General features: G+C 41.5%; 1 protein-coding gene across 2 annotated transcripts in view; it reads right to left on the reverse strand.

Moving 5' to 3' along the window:
• Positions 1-1818: 1818 nt before the first annotated feature.
• Positions 1819-27350, reverse strand: part of ST8SIA5 (ST8 alpha-N-acetyl-neuraminide alpha-2,8-sialyltransferase 5) — a 46646-nt gene continuing 21114 nt past the window's right edge. For both annotated transcript variants that reach the window (XM_018920054.3, XM_009095358.4), the window contains 6 exons: positions 20594-20686; positions 18160-18246; positions 14291-14435; positions 11887-11999; positions 8310-8402; positions 1819-7267 (listed from right to left, as the gene is read on the reverse strand). In XM_018920054.3, coding sequence (XP_018775599.1) covers positions 6805-7267; positions 8310-8402; positions 11887-11999; positions 14291-14435; positions 18160-18246; positions 20594-20686 — 994 coding nt within the window. In that variant the 3' untranslated portion in view covers positions 1819-6804. The remainder of the gene's footprint in view (positions 7268-8309; positions 8403-11886; positions 12000-14290; positions 14436-18159; positions 18247-20593; positions 20687-27350) is intronic.

Here is a 27350-nt window from a genome sequence, read left to right on the forward strand (position 1 = left end):
GCTCGAAAGACTGAGGCTGAATAAGAGAGAGCAAATCCAAAGAAGATGATTTTATGTGAAGGATGAATAGAGTAAAGGACAGAGCTGTTAGGAAGGTGTAAGTAGGCAAATCCCAGGGATTGCAGAGGCTTTTTGAAGGCTGTCTGTGCACAGTTTGCTACTTCCAGTAATAAGTCACCATACCGTGTCTAGATATTTTGTAGACAACAGTCCAGAATATATACTGAATATTCAGTGATCAAAATACCAAATTCTCAGTTTGTATGGTTGCATAACTCTAAATACACTTTTATATATGTCTGTAAATGATGCTATATCATCATATAATTCCACAATGACATTCTCTAGTTTTGTGAGCCAATTTCTATCAGCTGAGCTCCCAGCTCCCCCAGTTCAGGGACACAGAACAGCAGAAAGTACAAAATCAGCGTGAAGGCACAATAAGTGGCCCAAAGATTGCCTTTCCCAGAAAACTGTTAAAGTGATTTGTTTATTCAATAAAATCATCTTTCAAACACAGTGACACAGACCAAAAAAAAAAAAAAAAAACAAACAAAAACAAACCCAAACCCAAAAACCCCTGATTACTGTTCTAGTTATGGCTTACAGCAATTGAAAGGCTTTCTATCACAACCATAGTACAGCTACAGAAACAATAATAAGCCAAAATTACAAAGTGTAAAGTCGACAAAATAAAGGTCAGCCAAAGGACACAAGAGAGTAACATCATCATAAAACCAACATGACTCTGAATGGATTTCTCCACCCTCACTGCCATTGCCTTACAGAAACGACAAACATGAAACAGCTTTATTTTTTTCATAGCCCAAGCTACCCTACAATGAAAACACGAAGGTTTACTCCAGTACTCCCAAAACAAGCATGTGTTTCCCACCAGGTGAAAATCAGGGATATACTCAACAGGCAGTAGTTGCTCAGTACAATTTACACGGGCTCAGTGCAGAGGTTTGATCAGGAACCTCATGGTGGACAGCAAGGAGGGCCCAGTAATGAAGAAAAAGTCACCAGATTTTTGTCCTGTCCCAGACAGGGAAGGATTTTTTCTCCCTTCCCTCATCTCTAAGGGGACAGGCTTGAATGCACACCTAAGTGTGTATCACTTGGCCAACACAATGCCAACAAACAGGGATTAATTCTGCCTGTTCCACACTGATAAGAAGGCAATAACCAGAGTCTTCACAAGCCTGTGGAGCATTGGAGATACTTCAGTGTCTTGGTCCATCAGACAGTTTCAGGTACAACAAACACCTTGAGAACCAGTCAATGCAGTACCTGATTTTTCTGGCTTAATTTGTCACTGTTTTACATGCTAACACATTTTACAGTGATTAGTACAGTCAAAAATGTACATCAGCTTACCCGAAGATCAAACACTGAGAACATCTATGGCTTCTAAATAGAAAGTCAGACACATTGGTAACATATTTACATCTTTCAATCCTTGAAGCACTGAGGCAGATTTGTCTTACTTCAAGCTTCCCACTGTGGGCCAGTCCCTCATTTCTGATGTTTCTTGGATAATCAGAGCTTTGGGGAGCACGGGAGTTGTTGACAGCCTGGGACCCAGGCTCCCTCAACCTAACGCCTCTTGTACATTTGGATTTCCCTTAAGTTTATTTTTAAAAGCACTTAAACAGAATTTCAATTTTGAATAGAATCAGTTTTTTTAAATTTTATTTTTATTTTTAATACAATGCAGACAACACAAGATGCCAAGCAGGCTCACCCACATTAGACAGGATGATAACAAGACACAAAATGATAATAATCTGGGAGGGACTTTTGGGAGATGCAGGTTATTGGCTTGGCTTACAAGCACTGATGTAAGGCCTGAATTCTCTTTCTGCTGAACCCAAATGTGAAAGTGGTGGTGGGTTCAAAGGTAGTGGGCTGCATCCTGCCTTGAACACATTCATATCACTGACAAATTCCATACTGGTATTTTAAAGCAAGTAGAAAAAACCCTCTTTTCCTGAGGCCTGTGGTTCACATACATACTGCCAGGTACAGGGGGCTCATGTATGATTTACAGTACCATGATGAAATGCTTTGCATAGATGAGTTTGAAAAGATGAACTGATGGCATCTGGAAGGGAGAGTGACAGTCACAACACTTCTGCTTCCAGAGAAGCTTGTTCTTTGCTCACACCATTAAAAACATGCTATTGCTGCTGCACTGTATCTAAAGCATTTTAAAAAGTGTCTCTGAAATCAAGTGGGGGGGGGAAAGAGGCTGCTCATCTTGCCCATGATCAAGGCCCATTTCTGGAGCACACGAAATTTCCACACGCTTCACTGGATTTTCTAAAGGCCTTAAGCACAAATACTGATTTCTTTATTCCTGGAACCTCAGCTCACTCCAGAATTTCCCAGGGAACTTGGCCCTTTAGGGATTGCCAAATTTTGCTGTTTCCTTTTTCCTATACTTGTAAAAGATCCAAGGCTCTCTTCAAACCCAAATGCAAGTGAAGTGGGGGAAAAGGCCAATTTCAGAGCACTGCACATTCACTACCCAAGCAGACAAGTGCACAAGCAACCTGGCCTCAGAAGATCAGGAAGGACAGACTCCCTGCCTCCCCACCTCAGTTTCCCCCAGACACAGCAGAGATTGTTCATTGCTGCCAGGGAGGGCTGAGCAGGGGCAGCCCACCCACGCAGCCGCGTCACCACCAGCGCTGCTGCCTGCCTCCAAGGCTTAAGCAGCCCTTCCTCTGATTCACCAAACACCCACAGAGGGGACTATTCTTGGAGCTGATTTCCTTCCATCCACTACATCTGGCCATCCCCAGTCACCTTTAATTCATCAGCAGCTGAGCCGGCAAGAGGGTGGATTTTTCAAAGGCTGGAGGAGCCACTCCTGATTGCTGCAAGCTGTGAAACTTCACCTGCTGTCTCTGCCGTGTTATTCCAGGGCACTAAAGGCTCTGGAGCAGCACTGTGCTTGCAGTCTCCTACATTCCCTTCACATTGTTTCTCAAGGAGACCACGGACCTGCTCAGCACGGTGCCTCTCCTCCTGGAGACAGCAGCAGAAGGAGCTGCTGCTGTCATGGCATGGTTCTCCCTTTTGCAATTCATGAGCTGGCTTTGACAACTCTGCTGCAATCACAGGAAATATGCTAAAATATTATAATGGCCCTATCGCCATTGAAGCCATTCTGTCCAACAGCAAAGTTGGATTTCATGAATCAAAAGCAATCAGCTAAACTATTCCAGCTAAATACTTCCTTCCCTTTGATGACAGCACTGGCAGATTCATGAGCCTCCTCTGTTGACCCGACAATGAAGTCAAAGCAATCCTAGTTGATTTCAACCTCAACTTGCATTGCCAGTGTATGCAGTATCAGGAACTTCTTAAGGGATTCTCCTAAATAATGCCAGGGATTGGGGATTAAACCATAACATTCTCTCTCTGCCTGTTTCAGGCTTCATATCCTCAGCAGCAGCAGAGCTGAGATTACAGCTCGAGCTCAGGATGTGGTACCAGACAGCTGACAGCCTTTCTTCATGGACAGATCAGAATTATTGGTGGGGAGGATTTCTCTGGGGCCTGAAGACTTTTCTCTGGGAAAGTACAACATGCTACTACACACATCCTTTACTTGCAGCAAACACATCTGACAGTCACTTCTTACCACTCATCTATCCCATTGTTCTGAGGTTAAGATTGGACATTTGGAGCTTAGACCTCATGGGAGAAGGGAAAACAAAACTAACCCCAAAGTCAGACAAATGATTGATGTCAAAAGAATATTTTCTTATGCTCAGTACACAAAAGAATGATGGCAGAAACCAAGGAGGGTCCTTCTTTCTGCAAAAGCCCTTCTACATATGGCATTTCTGACAAGTGCCATAGTTTTACAATCGCTTTCTGAGCAACACCTGAAAAATGAATCAGAAAGTGAACATGTTGCAACATGTATTTCATCTCAAGGACTATTTTATATATATTTCATTAGTTATCTTTCTGGCTTGTGAATCACTCCTTAACTGTACAGCTATGTACACCTTCACAGAAATATCTGGGCCTGTTTCTGCAGTCCCTACACAAATAAAATACCCACCCACCTGAATGGCGGCGTTTTTCAGATAAATGTGGCAAGATTGGGCCTTTGGTGCATATGTGCAAGTAACCTGCACACACTTCTTAAAATCATTAAAAAAATATAGTAGCTATAGATTTATAAGCAATCAAAATCTAAACACAGTAACACTGCACTTATTACAGTGAATTTACATTGCTCATTTATACGAAGCAAACAGTGGAAAGGAAACATCTGTGACCCTCTATTTACAGATTAGTTGTAAATGCAGTTTTGCTTATCCTTTTGTCTGTCCAAAAGGATTCCTTGCAACTAAAAAGAGGGATTTGCACTATTTCTATCAACATATGGGTGCTTCTCAAGTGCTTTCCCATCTTGTTTGAAGTGCCTTCTGCAATGTGTCAGACTCCTTTCAGTTGATTTTGTTCACTTCCATCACCATAGTAAAGAAAAATCTCTTACTAAAGAAGGTAACCTTAGCAGAGCAGCAGCAGCAAAGCAAACCTGAAGCCACTACTAGTCCCAAACTCAGGCAGAACAAGGAGTAAGGGCTCTGAGTACCAGCTTCAGGGTCATTACTGTTATCATAAAACTTAATGCACAGCTAGACGGCCAACCTGCAGTGTCACATTGCACTCTAAATAGCACTTTCATCACAGCACTTCATTGTCAAAGCCCTTTGCACACAAATTTACAGAACACAGCAACGACAAAGACCTCTTTTGCATATTGAGTCAAGGAAACCATTTCACCTGCGGGTTGAGGGGGGTGCTGCCTATTTCACAGGTAGACGATACGGGGGGGTGCTCAATAACACGCCATGTAACTCTAAGAGCTAAAACACATCACCACAAATAATATATTAAGCTTAAGCACTGGTCCTTCCCCTGCCCCTGGCTGGTATTTCCCAGGTGAATTCTGACACCTTCATCAAGGATGGTTTGCTGCTAAGGCAATCAAACCTCAGGACTGTAGTGTAAATAAAATGCACTCTCACCTACCGCCCAGGTCACTGCTGGCCAGCAGGGACTTTTGAAATGGTGACCAATGTGCTTTCACTTTCTTTGTGATCATTTTATCTGTAGTGTGAGCAACTTGCACAGCTCTCAGCACAGCACAGAGGCTTTTAAAAGAAGCTTTGTGCATTCATGCATTACAAAGTCAAAATCCAAGTCCATATTTGGATTTAAACCCTCTTCCCCCCCGCAAAAAACATCCCTCATACAGAACTTTAAACTTCAAATCCTTGATCAAAGACCTTATAATCTACATAAGACAAGACAAGGCAACAGCCCTAGTGCTTCAGACTAAGAGCTTAGACAGGGAAACTCTGTTTGTTTAACTATGCCAGCACAGCTGGAACAGCAAACCTCACCTCCTGTGTATGCAGCCATACCAGTATGAAGGGGCATGTGCCAGCACCCTGCTACAACAAAATCAACTCCAGCAACTTCTGGCATCTTCTCTCCTCTAAGATTTTGTCAGCTGTAGCAGGTGAAAAATTAGGCTTGGCATATCTGGCAGAGCTACACTGATGACATTTAAAGAATACACCATCAGCCCTTTTACTATCCTAATAACATTGTCCATATACAAAAACGCCACATTAAGACATTTGACATCTCAAGATGCATAATTTTAAAATAAGCTTCATAATCTAAGCCACAAAATAACTTCTCTGAATTTTAACTTCATTTCCTGACATCAACATATTACAGATACCTGAAAGTGTTAACTCAACCTGTACAACAGTGAATCAACATTCAGATACTTTACAAAGTCTTTAATACAAATCAGCGAGGAAATGTTTTTTTTTTCCTATCTTATGCTGAACCAAAAAAATCAACTTGTAAAATATAACTATGTAATCCCCTTGCTCTTCATCTCGAGAAAACCTTGTGAAGGAGCTTGTTCCTTCAGCAAGGACTCCAATGTGATGCTGAGATGGTGGCTGTGGGAGGAAGTGCACACATTGCCATGTGTTAGCTAGCAGGAAAGCATCACAGACAAGGAGAAAGGAAGCACAGTCAGCAGAGGAGAACAGAAATGCAAGGCGCAAGAAGGAAAAAGAAACAATCTCTAAAACAACATCACAACATGATTCACACAGTTACCTGTTGCTGTGAATGGGAGTTCAACATTCTGTTTTATCCTGGTTGAAAAAAATTCATAAAGTGATTTTGTTTATTCCTAACACATCTATCGGCTATTTTTGATCAACACTTTGTGACATTACAGAACAAAGATTTTAAGTTATATATCCCCATTAAGCTATAATGCTAAAGAGTATTTTCAAAAATCTAAAGGCCAGAGAACAGAGTGTTCAACAACATCTGGCAATACCCCAAGGTACTCGATTCAGAAAGCTCTGTAAAGTCATATAATCTATGCTAAAATTCTCCACCTCTGTTTTTCCTCAAAAGTTTGGTGCTTTTCTCCATAGTGAAATGACAAATATATTAATGTGCTCTATTTATCCCTAAATGTATTGTAAATGTGCTTCTTATCTGACTTGCTTTCCAGGACACCGTGTACCCTGGGGCAGAGGAGTTTTGCTTCTCCTACACTGTTACAGACCCAACTCTGCTAGCAGGAAAGATGCTGGTGTCCTAGATCTTATGGGATGCAATGTCTTGAGGAAATTTATATCAAACAATTATTGCATAATCTCGGGGTGTAACAAAACCTCCCACACCTTGCACGGGCCATCGAGCTCCCGCCACACTCTCGCAGTGTCCCTGTCAGCTGCAGGTCCCCGTGTGAACCCGCAGGATCCCCTTGCTGTGCATGTGGAGGAAGTTGAATATCTCCGAGGGCATCGCGTGGAAGCCGGGGCGAGGCTTCACGTTGTCGTAGTAGTGGTGAGTTATAAAAATCCCTGAGGGGTTCATGGGGAAGGCCCAGAATCCGAAGAGATGCACCTCCTCGCAGAGCTCCAGGGCCGCCGTCACCAGGATCAGCCCGGTGCTGACCCGCTTGGCCCGCACGCCCTGGCCGAGCCAGTAGCGTGAGACGTTGATGAGATACTGGGGGTGGAAGTAATAAACTGCCTGCTGTGACTCGAAGTCGTCCAGCACGTACTTGACGCGGATGGACACGTCCGTGTTGCGCGTGTTGTAGAAGGCCGGCAGCAGCACGGAGGCGTTCTCGTACACCTGGAGCACGTCGTAGAAGGGCTTCCTCCACTTCTCCAGCTTGTGGAATCTGGAGGGAAGAGGGTGTGAGAGATGGTCGGCACGTTCCCGGCAAGAAAGGCGCCCAACGGGCTTTCACTGAAATATTTCTGACGCGGGGATAATTGAGATGATGCTTCCTGCTGATCGCTTCCCGCTATCAACGGGAATGTACTTAGATTTGTAGCTACAGCATCAGCATGAAAAGTAGGGTAGAAATTACATACCTCTAAAAAACTATTAAAAATATAACTTTTTTAAAATGAAAAAAAAATTTAAAATTAAAAAATAAAAATTTTATAATAACTTTGTAATAACCTTGTGGCCATTTCTGATCATGTCTCGCTTCTCGTGGTGTTATTGGAAGTACGAAATTTTTCCAAGCTATGTGGTGCACCATGCAGTGCAGGGCTGTATAAAAAAGTGGCCAACACCAAAGCTAGAAAGTGCTTAAAATGTCTAACTGTAACAGTTCTAAAAGAAATACAAAGTCAAATTATTTTATGTTGCTTGAGAAAAGAAACACATCCCCCCATTGAGAAAGGAAAGCAGTAATGAGCCTCAGGGTCCCAAAAATGTCACAAGGTAGCATTAGGGCTTTAACAAATTTAAAATTAAAATAACCTAGTCAATCCTGTCTATGGTAAAGTTTCACTGACATTTCTTTAAAACATGTGACAATGTGTGTTACTCTATTTACTTGATGATAATTTTCCAAAGTTAATGACTCTGATTCTATGACTTCAGCATTTTGGGTGGGATCCAGTTTTTTTCACACTGAATGTTTCTGTGTTTGACTGGAACTTGCAAACAGAGCAGGGGAAGGATGGCTTTGTTGTTTTAATTTAATTTTAGCTCATTGCCTTTCCATTTTCTATCATCAAAGTGCAGGTTTAACATTTCTACAACTTGTGCATTTCTACAACTTGTTACCTATTCAATTCAGAATGAAATGTATGATTCGTATGATGGCATAAAGTAGGATTTGGAAAGAAATTCTGTGTAACAGAATTAAGTTGAAGGTAGATTTGGGAAATCAAGAGAAAGAAAATACAAAAAGAACCAGAAATAACCTCTCAGTGATTATACTGGGATTGACAGTCACAACATCTGTCTTCACCCCAACGTCCATGAAGTATTTCTCAGATATAGGAGGTAAATTGCATCTGTAAAAAAAAGAAATTAGTGACAAAGTTTAAAAATTTCTTTCACCTTTTCAGGACTAGTAAATAAAATTTATTTAAGCATTTCTGCCAAGCAACTAATCTAGAAACAGAATGAGAATTTAAAATTGTTTCAAAATGTGTTGATGACCAAACTGCTCAATAATCTAACAAGTTCTTGAGGGCTGTGTGAAATTCTCTCTTGTTCCCTCACCTGTGAGAGATGACCCCTCTTTGCAGGTGTAGCCAGTGCTCATTTGCCTCTTTCATAGCAATTTACCTATTTACTTTGGCAGTTTAGGATGCAAAATGGATTGAAGCTCCAAGGCCAATCAGCCTATAAAATCAAAGGCTTGCTGAGCAGTAGCTGAGGTGTATTCAATAATTAATAAACCATATCTAAAACACTGCCTTAAAGTGTTTTAAATAATAAACCAAAGATGCTTTGGTTTATACCCAGGAGAATTTAGGGGAAATGTTCCACAAGAGAGGAATCAATCCAGACCTAATTAATCCCAAACTATCTGCTTCACTTCCTTTTCCATTTATTAGCATCTCCCAACATGGTGTAATAGCAGCAATTCTGACTCCACAAGTTCACCACAGGACATCAAAGTTTTTGGAAGCAAACTTGTGAGATTTGCAAGACTTGACTTTGCCCAGCCTCCATTCACCTTGGCCTTGTCCTAGATACATCATCTCACAAAATTTAGAGCCTCTCTCCAGAGAGGCTGAAGTTACTGAAACACACACTCACAAGCCATCACTCTGTCTTTCTTTCCAATGGAAATCCAGCTGAAAAAAACTTCAGTATCTGTTTTCAGAGATAAAATGTGTGGTCTGAGAACTGGTTTTACACTCAGTTTAAGCTTGATTTAGGTACTGAGTGACACTTTTTGAAAGCTTTTTGAAGTGACCTGCAAGCCTCAATTAAAACCGTCACTGTTAGGACAGTCTCAAAAATACTGCTGTGCCTAATTTTCAAAGTTGTCCTTATTTCTGAAGAACAGGGCTTAGAAAAAACTGTCATGGTCTTTAGGGTAAGAGATGCTTACTGTTTTCACAATACCACAGTTCACATAACAGGATAATTTCTCAGCCAAAGAGAGAGGACAGCTTGGGGAGCAGAAGAATGCACAAAATTCCTCTGAAATCCTTCTAACACTCAAAAGGTTCACATCCACCTTACAGATAGTCCATCTTTATCTGGCCAGAGAATTGGTTTTGGCTATCCTTTTCACAGAAAATGCCATTTCTAGGACTTCCTTCTGCTGGGTCATGCCACTCAAGTCCTTGGGCACCCCCACTACCACCTAGCATTGGGCACTGTGCTGATTAGATGATATTTGAGAAGGGTTTTCAATGTTTCTGAACAGGAAATTCACACCAGGATTGAGAGGTACTGAATTTTTTGAAGGTGAAAATGCCTTATAAAAATGGTCCCATCAGCACAAACTGTACTTTTGTCACAAGACTCCAAAAACTCATCCCCACCAAGAGAGCAGTTGTCATCTCTAAATTCACCCGGTGCTTCAGCACAGAGCTCTGCTCTGGCCAGTAGATGGAGACAGACAATAACTACTTGTAAATGCAACCCTGGTGTGTATTTTATATATTCTATTGTACTAAAACTAATTGCTTTCAGAATTTACTTCACAGAACAATCCCGGCTGCGTGCTGCTGGCCACAAGAAAAGATTTCCCCAAGTGTCCTGAAGGTACAGCTGAATGTAATCAGGGCCCCATAAACAGCTTGTGAAATGTTTTATATAATTTCACAGGTGGCCAAGATAATGATTCCTGATAGTTTGGTGGACTGGAAAGCAGATATATTCAGACCTGACCTTGAACACAAGCTTTACTTTAAAATTGACCTTGTGTTTTAAAACACTGGCACATCTTTTTGCATAATCCACATTTTGGAGATGGTGTACCAGGGGTTTCTTTGGCACTGATATATTTATTCATATTCGAGTTCTGACTAAACCTCCATTTAATTGTTACAGTTACCAAACAGAACCCAGTTTCTAAGTTCTGTAATAATCTCCTCTTTTTTTCACTGGTTTTGGTACTGTTCAAGGAAGAGTAGCAGTGGTAAAACAGGACCTCTGCTAAAAGTCCTCAAACATAAATGAGACTTGCCAGACACATTTCAGCTTCTGCTTAAAAGCTTGCAATCTCCATGTGTCCCATGGGCTGCTCCTTTCATCCATACTTATGGTTGTGATCCAACACAACAGCAGAGAATCTACAGTAATTATTTAATGCATATGGAATGGACTAGGCTTTTAAGAAAGAAGTTATGCGAAGCCTGGACTTTCTCACAGACTCTTTTTTTCATTGGCAACTAAGATAATAGTTTTCTGTAAAGTTAGAATAGGAGGCAGACACAGGGGTCTGAAAATAATGAATCCTGAATGTAAAATTTTCTCATATGTCAAATTAAATTAAGACTGCACTGAACCAAAATCTGATCTAAATTTTGCTGGTGTGAAGTCAGAGAAATAATTGTTTTACGCATGGTTATTCTAAACTGACAACAACATACCCAAGATCAGAAAATAGGCCAACTGAAATAGATTTTTCTTTTCTAGAGAACAAGTCATGAATCTGTGAGCTAGCGGTCATATGCCATGACCCAGGCAAAGAGCTTAACAGGATTTAGAGAGGGATTAGTCATGCATATGAATAACAACAACAAAAAAAATCTTTCTCATATATATTAAGGATTATAAAACTGCTGCTAGACTCTCTTATCCAGGGACACTCATTGTGGGACATCCCAGTTTATGCAAAACCTGGGTAATTTCACATATAGCAAGGAGCAGTGGAGACACTTAATCTTTAAAGTTATTCTGGTGACTCTGGAAGGCCTGGATTGATTATTGACTACAGTAAATCCTGTTATTGAGCACCTGAGCTCTGCAGCAGTCCAGAAACACACCTCTGAGGCACATCAGCTGTGAGCTATTAACATCTGACCAAGCTGCTTGTCACTCAATAGAGGCTGTACCCCTGGCTCAGATCTGCCCCAGAAAATAATGCTTAGGTTCATAGGACACTGCTTATAGGGTAATATCCATAGAAGTATAAATCCACAACCTCAGTGGCAGGGGATATCCTGAAAGAGAGCATCAGACTTTGCCAATAAGTCAGTGATTAACCCCATGGAGTTCGGGAGAAATATTTCCTCAAAGCTTAATGTTTTAAAAAATACTATAAAGTAAGATGTTTTGGGGTTTTTGGGTTTTTGGTTGTTTTTTTTTTTGTTGTTGTTGTTGTTGTTGTTGTTTGTTTGCTTTTTTGTTCTTGCTTTGGGGTTTTGGTTTTTTTTTTTTTTTTGAAGCACATCTTTTTGTGCAAGAAGCAGGCTTGACACAGCCAATTTAGCAAATGTCATGTTTCCATGAGAGAGAGAAAAACTTCGCAATGTTCCATTTGTCATTGAAAAAGGCAAAAAAGGGGGAAAATGGAGCCGTGGTGGTTACCGAAACACGAAGTCTGCACTGTCAATCTCCCGGCCACATCTGCTGTTCTTCAGAATTCCTCCGTTCCCCACCACGGCACACCTCTTGAACTGGGAGCGGTGGTATGGCATGTCCTGCAACAGCACGGCAAGGAAACAGTTAAAGACCCCAAAACATGGAGACAACAAGCTCCTTTTTCACTTCTTTCCTTTTGTTTTCCTCTGCAGCTGCACCTTGATGCATTAACCACGGGATGCTGACGCTGGTTCTGGGGTGCAATGTTCCCTCTGCACAAAGTGATGGGATATTTTGCTGTGCAATTAGAGATGGCACGCAAAACAAACCCAAATGGAAGAAAAACCAAACCAATAACCTGTTCTTTTTCCCCAGTTTCAATAAGATAAGGAGTATTTTTAGACATTTTTTTCCCCTTTGATTTCCACGTGAGGGCACAAACCATGAATTAGTGTAGCTCAGGCACTGTTTTCTGAGCTGCCTGCAAACTGCTGGTTCCTGAGGCTCTGGTGTCCTGCTTTTGGGAAGCCTGCACACAGAGCTCCACAGCAGCCAGTAAAGCCCAAGAAGTCTGTCAGACAGTACGTCGCAGAAAGCAGCCCAAATTTTACTGCTTACCAACTCTAATTGTACTAATAGTATTAATGATTATTAATTAGCATTTGCATTACCAGCACTGACTTTGGTCAGGCAGCTTTATGGACTTGTGCAAGATGCATCCTCCTGTAATCTTTGGGCAAAATCCCGACTTCACACACAGAGATGCAGCTGCTGCTGAAGCCAGAGAGTGAAAATCACATCCTGAGAACAAACTGGGCTGTTAGGGTGAGAGGGCTGTGACGAAGAGCTGAGCCATGCTACACCTTATGAATATGTAGGGATGTGCTTATATAAGCATGAGAGTGCTCGTTTTTGGTACATACATATTTTATCAATAATCTCACGCTGAAAACTACAGAGGGATGCAAGAGTGGCTTGACATTTCTAGGTGATTATTCCCAGGATCTTTCCATGGCATCCATAAGCCATGAGGCAAAAAGGGCATGCAATTACACCTGTCTGAGAAAAGCAGAAGCTGTCTGACAGAGAGAAAATATGGAGCTGTCTGTGCTTTATGCAGTGATTTCCTAACACACAGTCCCTTGGCAGCCCTGGAAGGAAAATCAGAAGCCATGTGTTCATGCTTAGCACGAGGCTCTTGCCCTACAGCATTGCTTCTGTGTTTTCAGCCTTTTATTTCCTGCATGTGACAGGCTGCAGCCCTGCTCCAGTGTAGAGGGTGGCTTTAGTCACTGCCCAGTGACTCCCAAAGGCATTTTGGCATGCAATGATGCCTTCACAGCATCCTGATCATACCTGGACAAACAGCACAGCTAGGACAAGCCTAGCAGATCTCAGGTGTTTAGACTTTGATGCACTCGTCTGCCTAATTAGGCAGGGTTTTGAGGATAACAGTCCTGGATTTAGATGTACCCATTCTTTGCACATCTCCAGATGCCAAAGTGCTCTCCTGGATCCAAGCCTTTCCCCTGCTTCTGCCCCAGCTCCCCGTGTGCACATTCAGATAACAACACTTCCCTTCTTCTCAGCAGTGCTCAGAAAGCCAAAGGATTAGAAGTGTTTGGACCCTGAAGGACAGGTTCAATGGCACAAATCGTAAGTACTTAACCTGAATATAGGTCTGACTTTTCAAAAGGGATCAATGTCAGCCACCCCCTCCAAGTATGTTGTTGTAAATTGAAGGGGTGTGCCCCATGATAAATCTACAGCCACATCAGCCCATTCATGCTCATCAGTCACCACGTGCAGAGGGAATTGCCCACTGATTATAACCTTGAATACCCCTGGAGGTCAAGCAATATTTGCTAGAAAGGCTTTGAATAATCATTATGATGAATACATTTAAAAATTATGAAGCCTGCTCACAGATAATCTGCAAACGGAAATAAGTATAAAAATAGTCATTGTGAATATTAATTATAAAACAATCATGCCAAAAGGAAAATCAGACCTACCCTCAAATGTTGGCTTTACTATATGTGAATATTATACTTTGAAATAGTTCTGATAAATCAGTGTCTCTTTTATTAGCTTTCTTATTTCATTATCCACTTTGCTCCTAAGTTGGCAATATTCTGCAGGAAATTACAAACATATGATACATATGTGTGCATATATATATATATATATATATATATATATGGATGGATGGATGTGTATGTATATATTTTGCAGATGACACCAGAAAACAGAATAATCACCTAAAATATTGTATCAAAAATAAAGATTTTCAAAATATAAGCAGTGAATTTGGTAGAAATGTCAAACAAGTGCTAAATGCTTGGCTATAGGATAGAGCCTAATGCAGCAGTGAAACAGTGAAACTGTTCCTGAAAATGGGAAGAGGCACCTTTGGAAACATTTTGAAGATTTCTTGGTTGATATGAAAGATTCCACTCGTGTCCACTTCATATTTCAGTTTAGTTCCCAAGGGAGTATTTTTCTGGGTGGTGAACAGAAAGGATGGGGCATTGCAACACCTTGACAGAGTAGACCTGTGAAATGAAAAGGAAGTAAGATCAAGGAGTTGATGGCATGACACAGAATTTGCAACTGCTGTTACTCCTAACAAGGTATTTTTCACCAAAAAAAAAATTTTTAGCTCTTGAATGGGTAAAAGGTTGGTTTGCTGGATTTTCCTTCAGATTCAGTGAAATTTTCTGTGATAGAGAAAACTTTGGCAAAGCAAAAAGAAAAGAGAGTAAATTAGATACCTATTGTTGTCTCTTCTAGGCCGTGGGGAATTCATGTACAAACTCTTCCCTGCTCTAGCCCCCAAAGATGAGCTTCTGCCTCCCATATCCTGGCAAAACCACATCAGTGAATTATTCCCTCTCTACTTTAGAGATCTGCAGCCTTTCATGAATTATATACTCATCACTGGCAGGAAATGCAGGGGCTCAAGAGTCCATCTGGGGATGTGGAAGTGTGGCAGCGTAGTATTTAAACACTGCAATACCCAAAGACACTGCCCCACTTATCAGACTGCTGTGGAGCACAGCACACGTTGACTACAACAAAAAAACCTTCCAAGATTTTAGTTTTGCCCCTGGCCTTGCACACGTGGGTGTCAGGAAGGTGATGTGGCCCCGACAGGTTGGTGCCAGGCAAACTGGTCGTGCCTAAAACTCCAAAATCTCAGACTAATGGCCAAATAATTTTAATTTTTTTGCATAAAATCCAAAACATGGGATTCAGAGGAAGAGAGAAAAAACCATTCAGCTCTGATCCCTTTGCTTTCACATTGTAGAAACCCAAAACACCGAAAATACTTCTCTGTCTACTCTAAAGTATCCTAACCCCCAAGGGAGCACTAACTTTAACCCTCATTCATAGAAAAAGTTTCCTAGACTTCAAAATAGACTAACATCCACAAAACTGTAAAATATATTATAAAAAGTAGCATATCACTTAGTAAAAAATTTAAGTTTTGAAATTTTTAGTATGTTGTAGACGGAAGTAAAATAAAAAACACAAAGTGTCATCCTAAGTTTCTCCTTCCTTGTTCTTCATAAGTTTAAGTAACATTTTGTAATTAGAAAAAAAAAATCCACATTACAAACTTTTTAGAATCAGTTATTAAGTTAAAAGAAAAAATAATCTCTCAATTCTTAATTAAATATTTTGTCTTTAAAAACCTTGTAACAAAAGATTGTTAACCATTTTCTGCCTTCTAATGAAAAGCAGCCAAACTCACAGTAATGAAACTGCTTTCCTAATAAACACTAATAAACACTTTAATCCAAACATAAACTACAATCTCAAATACCTTCAATCCAAACCCTAAAAAACCAACAACCAACACCCCAACAACTAAAACCCCCCCACACATGAAATGTAAATGGCAAAAGCAGCTTTGTGAATAAGATTCCCATTCCCACCTCCCATCCTGCCCTGGATGCTTTTCTTCTTTTACTGGTGGCACTGGAAGCCCTGGTTTCTGCTCACCCTTATTCCAAGGATGGTTTATTTCCCAGGCAATGCATTTGATACCTTTAGTGAAAAATACATGTCATGGCAAATGTACAAGCACGAAGGCAAAGCCAGATGGCTCTCAAATAACCCAGATTAAGTGCCTTGCCTCTGGGGTGTGTGGCCTCATATTCTAAGTTGGAAGAATAAGCCTGTCTTCTTTATGGGCTTCATTACAAGCACCAGAAAGCAAATAGAGAATTATGCAAACATTTCAGTGATGTCCAATTACTCTCAGATACTTGACTCATGCAGGATGGCACAAAATGACCGTCAGATCAAGGCAGCAAATGAGACTGAAAAAGTCAATGAATAATGTCTAACAGCAAAAATAATTACAAACAGATAGTGGAATTGAATTGTTACAGTTGGGATATGAGAAAAACCTCTTCATTGGCTGCTCCTTAAGGAATTGAAAGAGATGTTTTTCCCTAATGTCCAGCCAGTGTTCCAGAGGCACAGTCCTTTTTGTGAATGCCTTTTTGTGAATCTGATAGAAGATTCTCAAGGAAACTGCTTTCCTTAGTCTCTGCATACAAACTTTGTTGTGATTTTTGCCCTTCATCCCTCAAGTAGCTGCTCAAGTAGCTGCTATTTAAATCTGCTGGATTCTCCCCATCTCACATGATGGGACTGAACTGGCAAAGCTCAATATCCCACAGCTTGGAGGGTTACACATTTCATCCTCCTCCTAAACAGCCTCCAAACTCAGAGACCTTGGTTTGCTTTTAAGGGACAGCAGCTTCCCCACAAACTCACACACTGATGTCTCTGCCCCACTGAACACAGATGAAACAGGCTTTAGACATTTTTCTTTCTTTTTAACTACAAGCACTACTGTTGTCCTGAAACCAGCTGACAGAGATTTTGTTTGCATCTGGGTGCCAGTGAGGGCCCTGGAGCAGTGATTTATCAGTCGGGCAGGTAGAAGAAGTGACAAGAGTCTTTCATCTCTTTTCTCTCAGTGCACAGGGTAGAGAGAGGTTCTTTGTTTAATGTGCTGGTGTTGGTGGCCTGAGATAGATTGATGGTCCTCCTGGTGGTCCTTGGAAACTCCTTTCTCATTGCCCCCACCTCTGCTCTGGCCTCCAAACCTCAAAGGGCTCCTTTCCATACCTCAAAGTGCTGCTTTCTCTCTGGGCACAATCATTACTCCTCTCACTCCAGCTGTTTTTAAAATAATGAGCTGCAGTCCTGAATGACTCTCCTCTTCAAAACGGGCTCTGATAATTGCCTACCAAGTAATTTCCAGGAAAAAATACAGGGGAGAAAAAAAAAAATTCAAACAAAAACCAAACACCTAAAAAAACTTAGGTGTGGAGATCACGTTGGAGAAACTGTTGTGAGTCTGAGACTAACAATGTTATTTTTAAAGATGTCAATGACTAACTCAGCACATGCATTCTCACACTCTCTCATTAACTCCTGACAGCTATTTCCTGGAATCATGCAAGACAATTTGGGATAAAGCTGAGGGCCTTATTACAAACAACATCTCTGAATTGTACCAGTGACTTGCAGAATTCAGTCTACAGCACCTACCCCGGAATAGTTTCTTTTCTCAAAACTTACTCAAATATGGCACTGGAATATATCAAGATACAACATTCAGAAACTGGTTTGGCTTCAATCTGCTGTTGCCTTCACAAAGCCAGTTTCAAAAGCTGAGTCTTGACAGGATCATGGAGCAGAGAAGTTACATGAAGAAAGACAGAGCACTACAGAAATTAACTGAGAGGTCTCTGAAGACCAGAAAAAATATGTAGATAATACGTGGGCAAAAGCTGACAAGCCATTAAAAAAAAAACAGTCAAAAACCAGAGAAAATCATAACCAAGGTCTGACAGTATGTAAAACACCCAGAAGAAATCAAGTCTGATTATTTTGTAGGCCAAATTTGCAGTATCACCAGTGATATTACCATTCCAAGCCAGAGAGTTGGGCTGAGGTGTTGGGTGCAGCCATTAAATCTCATCTCCCTCCCCACTGCTGCCCAAATAACACCTGGAAGTCTTTCCCACACCAAATTCCTTCTCTTTCCTGGAAGACTGTTCCACATGCCAGAAATTTTGTTGCTGAGTTGTTTTTTAAAATAGGGGGAAAAGTCTACATTTATTCATAAAGGATGGTATTCCCAATGTTGTCATGCTTACTCTTGCTATCCATGTGAAATATTGATCTCTGTGAGAAGCTAAATTCAAACTGAAGTAAATTTTACTCAGTCTCATTAATGTGAGACATTCTTACTTGAATAAATTGGCTTCTGTGACATTCATCTCCCATTTGCACATCTGTAGGCTCTTCCATCTGTCAAACAATTCAGTTTGCTTCACCCTAAAAATATATTTTAAAAAAAAATTAAGTTTATTACAAGGGCTTAATTTCCTAAAACAGCTGCAGATAGAACACCAAGCAAATTCATGGGACAAATCAGCCAGTCTAGACAGTACAAAATTCATAATTTTTCTTCCTTTTTCTGCTCAGACATAGCCACTCCAAGCCGTGTGCAGGCAAGAATTGATGTTTGGGACTGATTTATTCTCCCTGATAGGCTTCCTCTGTCTTTTCTCAGGATAAAAAAAAGCAATATTGAGCAAGAAGCAACTACTCTACCAAAATCTGCTGAGAAGCAAATCAAATGGGTCTCGATCAGCTGGGTTTTGGGGAAAAGCTGCACCCAGCAGAAGGGCCCAGGAGGGGAGTATTGGAAAAGGAGATTAATTTGGCCAACTAAGGCTGCATTTGGTGAAGTTAACTTAATCTGTGGGATCCTACAGCACAACACTGTAGGCAAATTTATTTTCTGAACAATTTATATCCCTCACATGTAGGGAGAAGAGTCTGTGATGGTAAGAGGAAACGAAAAGCTCTTTACATAAGCATCTCTACCTCCTCCTCTGCTAATCAATATACCTGTAGTCACACTAAAAAAAAACCCAAAAAAACAAAACAAAAAAACCCTCCTATTTCAACTAGGCTGATACAGGATGACTCATTTTGTGATGATATCACCAATTCCAAGAACTTCCCCACTGAAGTTCGCACATATTCTGGTGCGTTTGGACAACAGAGATAATGAAGGCTTTGCAAATATCTAGAGGTAGGAAGCAACTCTATAATCTGGATGAGAAATTTGGAAGTCTGTGATTTCTGCAAGATTGATAGGTCTTAATGAGTTCTTTTCAGGCTTGAGGGCTTTTAATGTTTGAATAAAGCACAGACTTTTAAGATAATTATATATTTAATGTGAGTAGAACCGAGCATTTCCCAGGCTGAGGAAGTTGCAGGAAGGAATTAGGTCATATTGTACTTTCTGTAGCCCACCAGAGCACACTAACTTGGAAATCTTCCGTTGCCATAAGGGCTGACTTGGGAAGCATAGCACATTTGAATCAAGCACATCAGAAGAGACCAGAAGAGTAAAAGAGCTTAATGTCAACGGTATCTACTGTAGAATTTAGGGTAACTCAGATCTAGCTGAGCAGGACTCCACTACCTTCCCTGGGCCACTGGGTAAGATGAAGAAAAAGGAGGAATTCTCTGTGCATGCAAGAAGAAAAAAAAGCAAATTGGAGCTTTTGATCCTCAGAAGAACATTGGAGAAGTGTGACATTCTCACCCCTGCCATTTATTTTTAAGCTCTGCGAGTCAGCAAGCCGTGCAAAGTGTGTTACTCGTGTACCCTTCATCCAGTGCAGGAGGCAAGGACATAACCTACATTTTGCTGTGCACAGAGTCAGTCAGGGAGGTGTGCTCAGATCCGTGCAGACCTAGAGCAACAAACTGTATTTTCTGTAGCTCTGGTTGCTTAAAGTTATGCATGTGTGGAGCTGCGCTTTGAACTGACATTCCCAGTGGGCTTGGCAGACCCTGTGCACTGCCTGTAACCTTACTGGCTTTAGATGTGGTGAGGGATTAGGCATAATCTAAGCACCTGAACTCAGTGAAATGCTGAAAATGCAAAAAGGCAGCACTAAAATTACCCAGCTGTGCAGCGTTGCGCTGGCAAACTCACTTTTTTCACCCAATTCCTTTCCTGTGGCTTCATGTAGACATCTCATCCAACTCATTGGTTTCCTGGCATACTCATTGGACCACAATACACAATTTAAAGATATTTTATTGTTTCCCAGAATCACATTTCCTTACCTTTTCAAAGAGGAGTTTTGAGTTGTGAAACTCACTGGTGTTTGAAGAGGTCAAAAATACAAATGGGCTCAGAAAATAACTAAGTAAATTAATAGAAAGGTCCATTGTCCACTCTGATTACTCCACTCTGGACTCTTTCTACCAGTCCACAAGTCACCATGCCAGTATTTATTAAGACACTTGCATGAGTCAGTCTGGCTGTCCTTACCCTTCAATTACTGGAAATATGATATTACAAACACTGCATTGAATTCTCAACAATAATTGTGAGCCTGATCAAAATGCCTCAATGTATGGGAAAAGCTTCCTTGTTCTGTAAATGGAACTCAGATCAAATTCAAGCACTGCTTGCACAGGTAAGAGAAGGCTAGAGATCCCTTCTGAGATCCCTGTTGATGTCACCTCTTGAGCCTTTTGACAGTGTAATTGTAAGATACCATTCCATCCTGCCTCAGAAGTAACACTTTTAGCAGTGCTTTTGTTGCCAAATACTTCTACATTAGTTGGTACTTCACATTTAGCTCATACTTACATAGACAAGACCTTCACCTCAATGATGTCCTGCCTTAATTCCAGGCATTTTGTAGAGTTGTATTCCAAAGGCCCTTCATAAAACTCAAAATACCTGAGGAAGGACAAGAAAAGATATCATAAATAAGGTTTAGGCTAGAATAATTGTCTTGCACATCAAGAGAATTTTGCTGAAATTTGTCATTTATGATTTCTTCCTAACTTGAGGCTGCACTGCCTGGTCCATAGTCAGCTTGTTCCTTCACAGGAAAGCACAGATGTCCCTGCTGGTCCTAGAACAGTCTCCCATGCCCAGTTTGTCCATTCCTACAGGAGGTCATCTATCTTGAAGCAACAACAAGGACCAGCTACCTTTTCCAGCAGTCAGCACTAGGCAGGTGGAACTGAAAGTCAGGGCAAAAGCACTGATCAATTAAGGGACACTGTTCCCATCTTTTGGGTACCTGACTGTGATGGGCTGGGAAAAACAGTACCATAAAAGTGCTAGAGGTTGTATTCCATCTGTGGAAGCTATTCCATAACTCCTGAGGAACTGAGATTTTCACTGGGATTTACTCTTTTGGTCTGCTTAGAAGGGAACAGAAAGAAGGATTATATTCTGGGGGAAAAAATTTTGAGAACAAAAGGATTTAAGTACTCAGACACAGCACAAAAAAGAGTGATATTCTTGATTAAAATATAGACAGAAATATTTACTTTATTGGCTAATTTCTTTACCTTAGTCACTGGGCTGAAGGGGAAGAAAACCACAAAGATTGCTATTCATGCTTAAGGAAAAGAAAAAGCCCAAGCTGACAAGTGAATTCTATGAGTCTGCATTGAAATGACAAACAAGATTTTGGGTTTAAACCAAGCTCTGCATTAGTTTCACTCCTAATCATTAGAAGTCTGTATTAAAACCTAATTTCTAAGACCTGCACATACCCATGAAACACTTGAGAGGACAAAGAAAAATTAAGAGAAGGTGACTGGAGGAATAGGTGTTATGAACAAGACTAGAGAAAGCTCTTTTGATGGATCCTTTAAAATCCTGGAATTCATGAGGTTGTAACTCCAAGAACTCCATTTTTGAATCTTCAATGAGAAATAAAGAGGTAAGATTTGTGGAAAAGCTTCATTCAGGCCATCACTGGAAATTGAATATTTGAGGTTTGTGTCATTGGAAAATAATATCAAAATTAATGTTTGACCCATGTGTAACTGGAAAAAGTCCAAGAGCTTCCCAAAACAATTTGTTTTCAACAGGGAATATTTCTGTCCTGTCAAGTGCTGCTTTAGAAAGTGTCTCCTTCACCTCTCCCTGAGGTTTTCACCACCTCAGATTTGTCAAACCCCAAACCAAACATTTCTGTGATCCAGTGAGAGGCACAAACCTTGAGACTGAAAGGAGGAAACCCATGCTTAAAAGGTGGCAGCAGGAGAACAAAAAAATCCCTAACAAAAAAGTCAGAAGAATCCAATAGCTCATCTTCAAAAAAATGTGGCTATTTGTAAATGTGTTTGTATAGACTTCAAGGCAACAAACATGTATTTTTGTAAGTTTTGTAGAAGAAAATATGTAATTAAAGTATTCCAAAATCAGTAAGAACTCCATGAAAAGACTTCCTCAGCCTGCTGAAGGGAGACCTAACATGAATCTTCATCTGGGTTCTCACCAAAAGGCTCACACTCTCCTTCCAGCTGAATTATTCACCTGGACATTCAGCATTTACTAAGGAGCAGCTGAAATCCACTGCCCTGGCACATCTCCCATGTGCTTGTCTTGTTGAGCTGGAGCTGAGCAACTTGTGGAAGGGGCTTCAACTGGGTTTGGATTAAGAGCCCACCTGCTTGCACCAGGCCAAAGCCCTGAGTGGATGTACTCCAGGCAACTTCCTCAAACTAAACCAAAATCTCTCTTCAGACAGTGCCACAGAATTTCTTACAGTTCACAGAAAATTCACAGAATTTTCCAGGGCTGAAGGGGTACCCTCTGGCTGCCAGTACAGACAACATTTTAATCCTCTGAAATAATCGTTTTTCTGACTGTCTTTTTCAGAATCAATCCTTTTCTCTGGTTCTTTGAGTAAGACAATGCTGGCACCCTGGATGTGCATATTCTACGAGGGGCAGGCACACACCCCCACACAGCACTCAGCACCTCAAACACCCCTCCTGCTTCTCAGCGTGTGCAGGAGTGAGCAATGCCTATCAGCCTCACTCTCACCTGTCTCCTAACACTTCATTTCAGTACCTTGAGTGTGCCTCAGGACAGATAAGCAGAGCCAAAATCTAGATTAACATTTATTTTTATCTTTCCTGTGCACTTCTGGCTGTGCTGCTGGGTTAGAGAGCAGCAGCTCAGATGTGAAGCAGCACATGCTGTCACGTGGGAACACCACAACACAGGAAAGCTGCCTTCAGCCTGTGGCATTGGAGTCAAAGATGTCATTTTATGGAATGGAGATGAAATTTCCTGCGTCCCAGCCATTCCCTTTGATCGCTGCCTGTTTACTCAATCCACAAACCAAGAATAGAAATGAAAAAGGATGTGTTACCACAGCAGCAGAAGGTTAAGAAGGAAAGGATTGGGTCAAAAATAAACCACTTCTGGATCTGAAAGGAAATCAATCCATGAGGCAACACTGCTTTTCTAGCAGAGCTATTGCATGAGCTTATAGATGGAAAAAGCACAGTCCTGCAAATCTCTACTCTCTCAACAGCTTGAGCTTTCCCAACAGAGCCACTAGGAGCATTGAATTCACCACTTAGTACCCCATGGAAGTGCAGAGGGAGGATCCGTGGGACGGGCTGGATGACACATGGCTGATGGGACACGTGCAGCAAAGGCAGGGGACACCAGTGGCAGTGTCACTCTGCACAGAGAGGGCAGAAAATGCTGCTGGCCTTGGGGTAGTTCGACTGAAGTGAGCTCAGTGATGCCAAGCTACTGAATAAACATCCTTTGGGCTGGCCTTCATCAGGCTGAACCTCACTGGAGCAGACAGACAGACAGACAGACACTGAACCCTCCTTGGCTGTAATGCTACGGATGCTTCTACACATCGGCTGCAGGCAGTAATGGTGCTGCAACAGCACTGGGAATTTTTCAAGACAGTGGCTGGTCAAGAGACTCAGGAAAAAAAGGATTCCTCTCTTTCTCCCAGGAGTGTTCATGCTTTTTATTTGCTTCACAGAGATTCTTCCTGCTGCAGATATTAGCAGAGGCTTTTCCCTGGAGCACTGGACAACCTCTTCCCACAGAGGTGCTTCCCACTGTGCTTTCCTAGAACTCAGCTTTTGCACAGCACCAGGCCCTAGCACAAGGGCCATGGCTTCCCTCAACCTCCAGAGATGTCCTCTAAACCCACGTCCTCATCTTGCAAGGGTCTGGACCTGCAGGGAGTGTTTGGAGATCAGGCCCCCGCACTTTCCCAGAGGAAGCATCAGTCTCACCCACTCCCTGGTCTCTGAGAGCTCTTCCTGCCTATTAACTCCCACTCTAAAACATGTAGTTCCCTGTGAACGAAGATACATTTGCCTGTCAGAAAGCTTAATTAGCACAAATGGAAACCGTCCCCCCCATCATCCTCCTCAGCCTGATCTCCAGCTAAGAAACAAGGATATAGTTCAGTTTATTTTGATTTGTGTTCTGGATTAGTGACAAGTGACAAACCTGACCATACTACTTACTCCTTTTGCTACAGAAAAAGTCTGTACTTTGGCTTTACAAGAATGACAGTCAAGTTTTATTATCTATGAGACAGAGTTGATCTGTCACTGCCATAATATCCCCTCCCTGCATTTTTCCACTGCCCCTGACGAAACATAAATAACTTCTATCCCTTTAAAGGTCACAAGTCTACAGGAAAACCAAGACAAGAATTCATGATTCTTTACCTTAAGAACACAACTGCAAGTGAATTACAACAAACAGCTCAGTTGCATGTAGGATTGTGCTTTCCCAGGGCACTGGGTACTGCACACCACTCGCTGCTCTGTGTCTGCTCACATCAATCGTAGCTTTCAAACCTACAACACTTTTCCAGGGTCAAATTCTGTGCCTCAACACCACACAAGCTGCAAGTGCTCAGAGGGCACTGGTTTTTTACAGCCCACTGCACTGAGTACCCAGGAATTAGATGCTATTCACTCTGTAATTTTCCATTTTTGACTGATTGAAACTTTCTTCTTTTCTAACCTTCACATCCCCCATCGCAACCTCACCTCCAGCTGAGCTGCCTACTGAGCTCGCTAGTGAGAGACACATTTGGTTTCTCAGTACATCAGCTAACACTTAGATCTTTGATCATCTGCAGTTGGGCTGCTCCTGCTTTGATCAGAAGTAAGCTTTCCTTGATCACACTACACGAATTAAAAAGCCCGAGACTTCAATCCTGCCTTCAAGTGACACTTGGGTTGAGACACTGATCTGTCTGATATACTGAACAAAGGTTTAAAAGTATAATTTGCTGCAATGGTCAGGCATCTTCTGAGCAGGATCATTTTTGAAGCTGCCTTCCCATTCATTCTGCTCACTCCTGAAGTGCCAGTTCTCAACACTGCTTGCAGTGAGGCTGCAGCACTTGCACGGCGAGACCTCAGAGCATGGCAGGAAGGATTCCACCTACCCTGCAGGAAAAACAAAGATCTTTCCAAAAATATACATTATCCAGTGACTAAGAAATAAGAATAAATGAACCAAGCCCTGCAGGCTTCTACTAAATGCTTATTAAGAGTGCTGTCCAATTAGCAGTGCCTGTGTTCATCAGTATGGGCAGATCCATGGCCAAGCTTGGGTCAAGATTCAGGAATGTTCCTTTATTCAGGAATGTTCCAAGTGTGCCAGAGCACACATTCCCCAAAGCACAGGGGACTCACATCATCTGGCTAGGCCTGCATGGAACCTTCAGGACCCTGGAGCAAAAATGCTGCTGGGGTGGAGGAGCCTATCACAGCTCCAGAGGCCCTGGACAATTCATCTGGAATAGAACACAGTAGGTGTTGGCTTCATCAGGGCCCATTGTGAGAGTCCAAATCCCTCTGGCCTTTGCTTCTCTTAATGCTTCCATGTGACAACATCAAGACTCACAAGAGTTGGTTAAAATGTTCAAGGGCTTTATGTCAGTTCAGGGGTTTTTCTCCCTTTATAAAAGCATCCTAGCACTTTGCATGACCTGCCCTCCCAAGATTATTTTGTCCCGTTGGGAAGGGATGATCCCTGTTCAGAAGGTAAAGAAGCTGATGTAGACGTGGCAAGGGAAGCAGAACCTTTGATGCTCCTAGACTAACTTAAACTTCACCAGGACTGTGGCACAAAAAGAAAAAAAAAAAAAAAAAAGAAAGAAAGAAAGAAAAATCACATTGCTTCTTGTGTTGTTTCTGCTTTTTGAGAGCCTGAGTCGACTTGACCACAACAGGATGGTGCTTGAAAGGCTGAACTGAGTGAGGAAGAGCTGTGGGCTCAGCTGAGGAGACTGGAGAAGCATCAGGCTTCTTTCACACAGCTTCATGAAACTATTTGATTGTCTCATCCTTGGGGACAACAAATATTAAACAAGATGGTTCACATTCCTCCTGCTTACCACGTGCTGATGACAATGTCACTGGCAATAACTGGTTTAAATCCTGTACAATCTTCATCTGTAATGCATTAGGTGTCTAACTGATTATGAACTTTTAGTATGTGTCAGTAGGTGGGAGCAAGATATGCCAGCATGAGCTGTGTCCCGTAAAAAATTAAAATATAAGCAAGATAAAATGGTCATTTATCTCTGTATGCATGGTGTAATAATAGCTCTTCTGAATTACTGCATCCACTGCTGACATTTCATCTTTGGGGCTTTGAGACACTGGTGAGAGTTACAAAAGGACCTGCAGAAATTTTCTGGATTCTAAAATATTATGAGAGGCGTGTGAAGCTTAATCTAAACATATGGTGACTGAATAAGGAGATACTGCACCAGGAAGCAATTACCAGTGGCAGGAAAGTTTTCAATACAGTATAGCAAGGAAAAACAGTATTCAATGCCTGGAAGCTAAAGATAGAAATGGCATGTTTAGTTCAAGATTGTCTGTCTTTCTAGAAGAATCAGAGTAACTAAAATTCAGGATCTGGAATTCTTGTACAGGGGTTTAGGTTTTCCAGGAGATCCTTGCAGCTGAGGTTAAAAGCTATTGATTCATGAACTCACTGATCATTCACTTAGGATATTTTGAGATGTTTGGCTTTACAGAGTTGTAAGCTTTTCTGAGGTTTGATAATAGATGATGTTAGATAGGTCCATCCATCAAGACAAGGACCAAGATATTGCGGCTGTTTTCCAAGTTAAAATTTTTGCTTTCAAAAAACCAAAAGTGCCCCCATGAACCAGCCATAAATCCATAAGTTTGATCTTCTTCAGAGGAGAGTGGCTTTTATTTTTCTGTCCCTTAAAGGCTGTTCATGTATAGCTGACTGAACACCCCCAGAAAAGTAGAAAGTACACAATATTTTTCTACTTAGAGGTTCTCCTTTTCTGGATTCCTTTTCTGACCATGACTCCACAGGTATCCTCCCCATCTGTGCAGTCAAGATGATGGTTGTGATGCCCTGAGGATATATTTTTCATCGCAGCCATGGAGGCTCCTGGCAAACTGTCACTGGCTGCTCACTGCCATTCTTATTATGATGTTCCATCTCCAAGTCTCCACGCACAGATCACTTGGAATGGCTTGGCTCTGCTGCTCATTACCCCATTAGCAATGTGAATTGACCAAACATCCACTCCTGCCAAAGG

The sequence above is a fragment of the Serinus canaria genome, chromosome Z, assembly GCF_022539315.1.
Source record: "Serinus canaria isolate serCan28SL12 chromosome Z, serCan2020, whole genome shotgun sequence".
In the NCBI taxonomy this organism is placed as follows: domain Eukaryota; kingdom Metazoa; phylum Chordata; class Aves; order Passeriformes; family Fringillidae; genus Serinus; species Serinus canaria.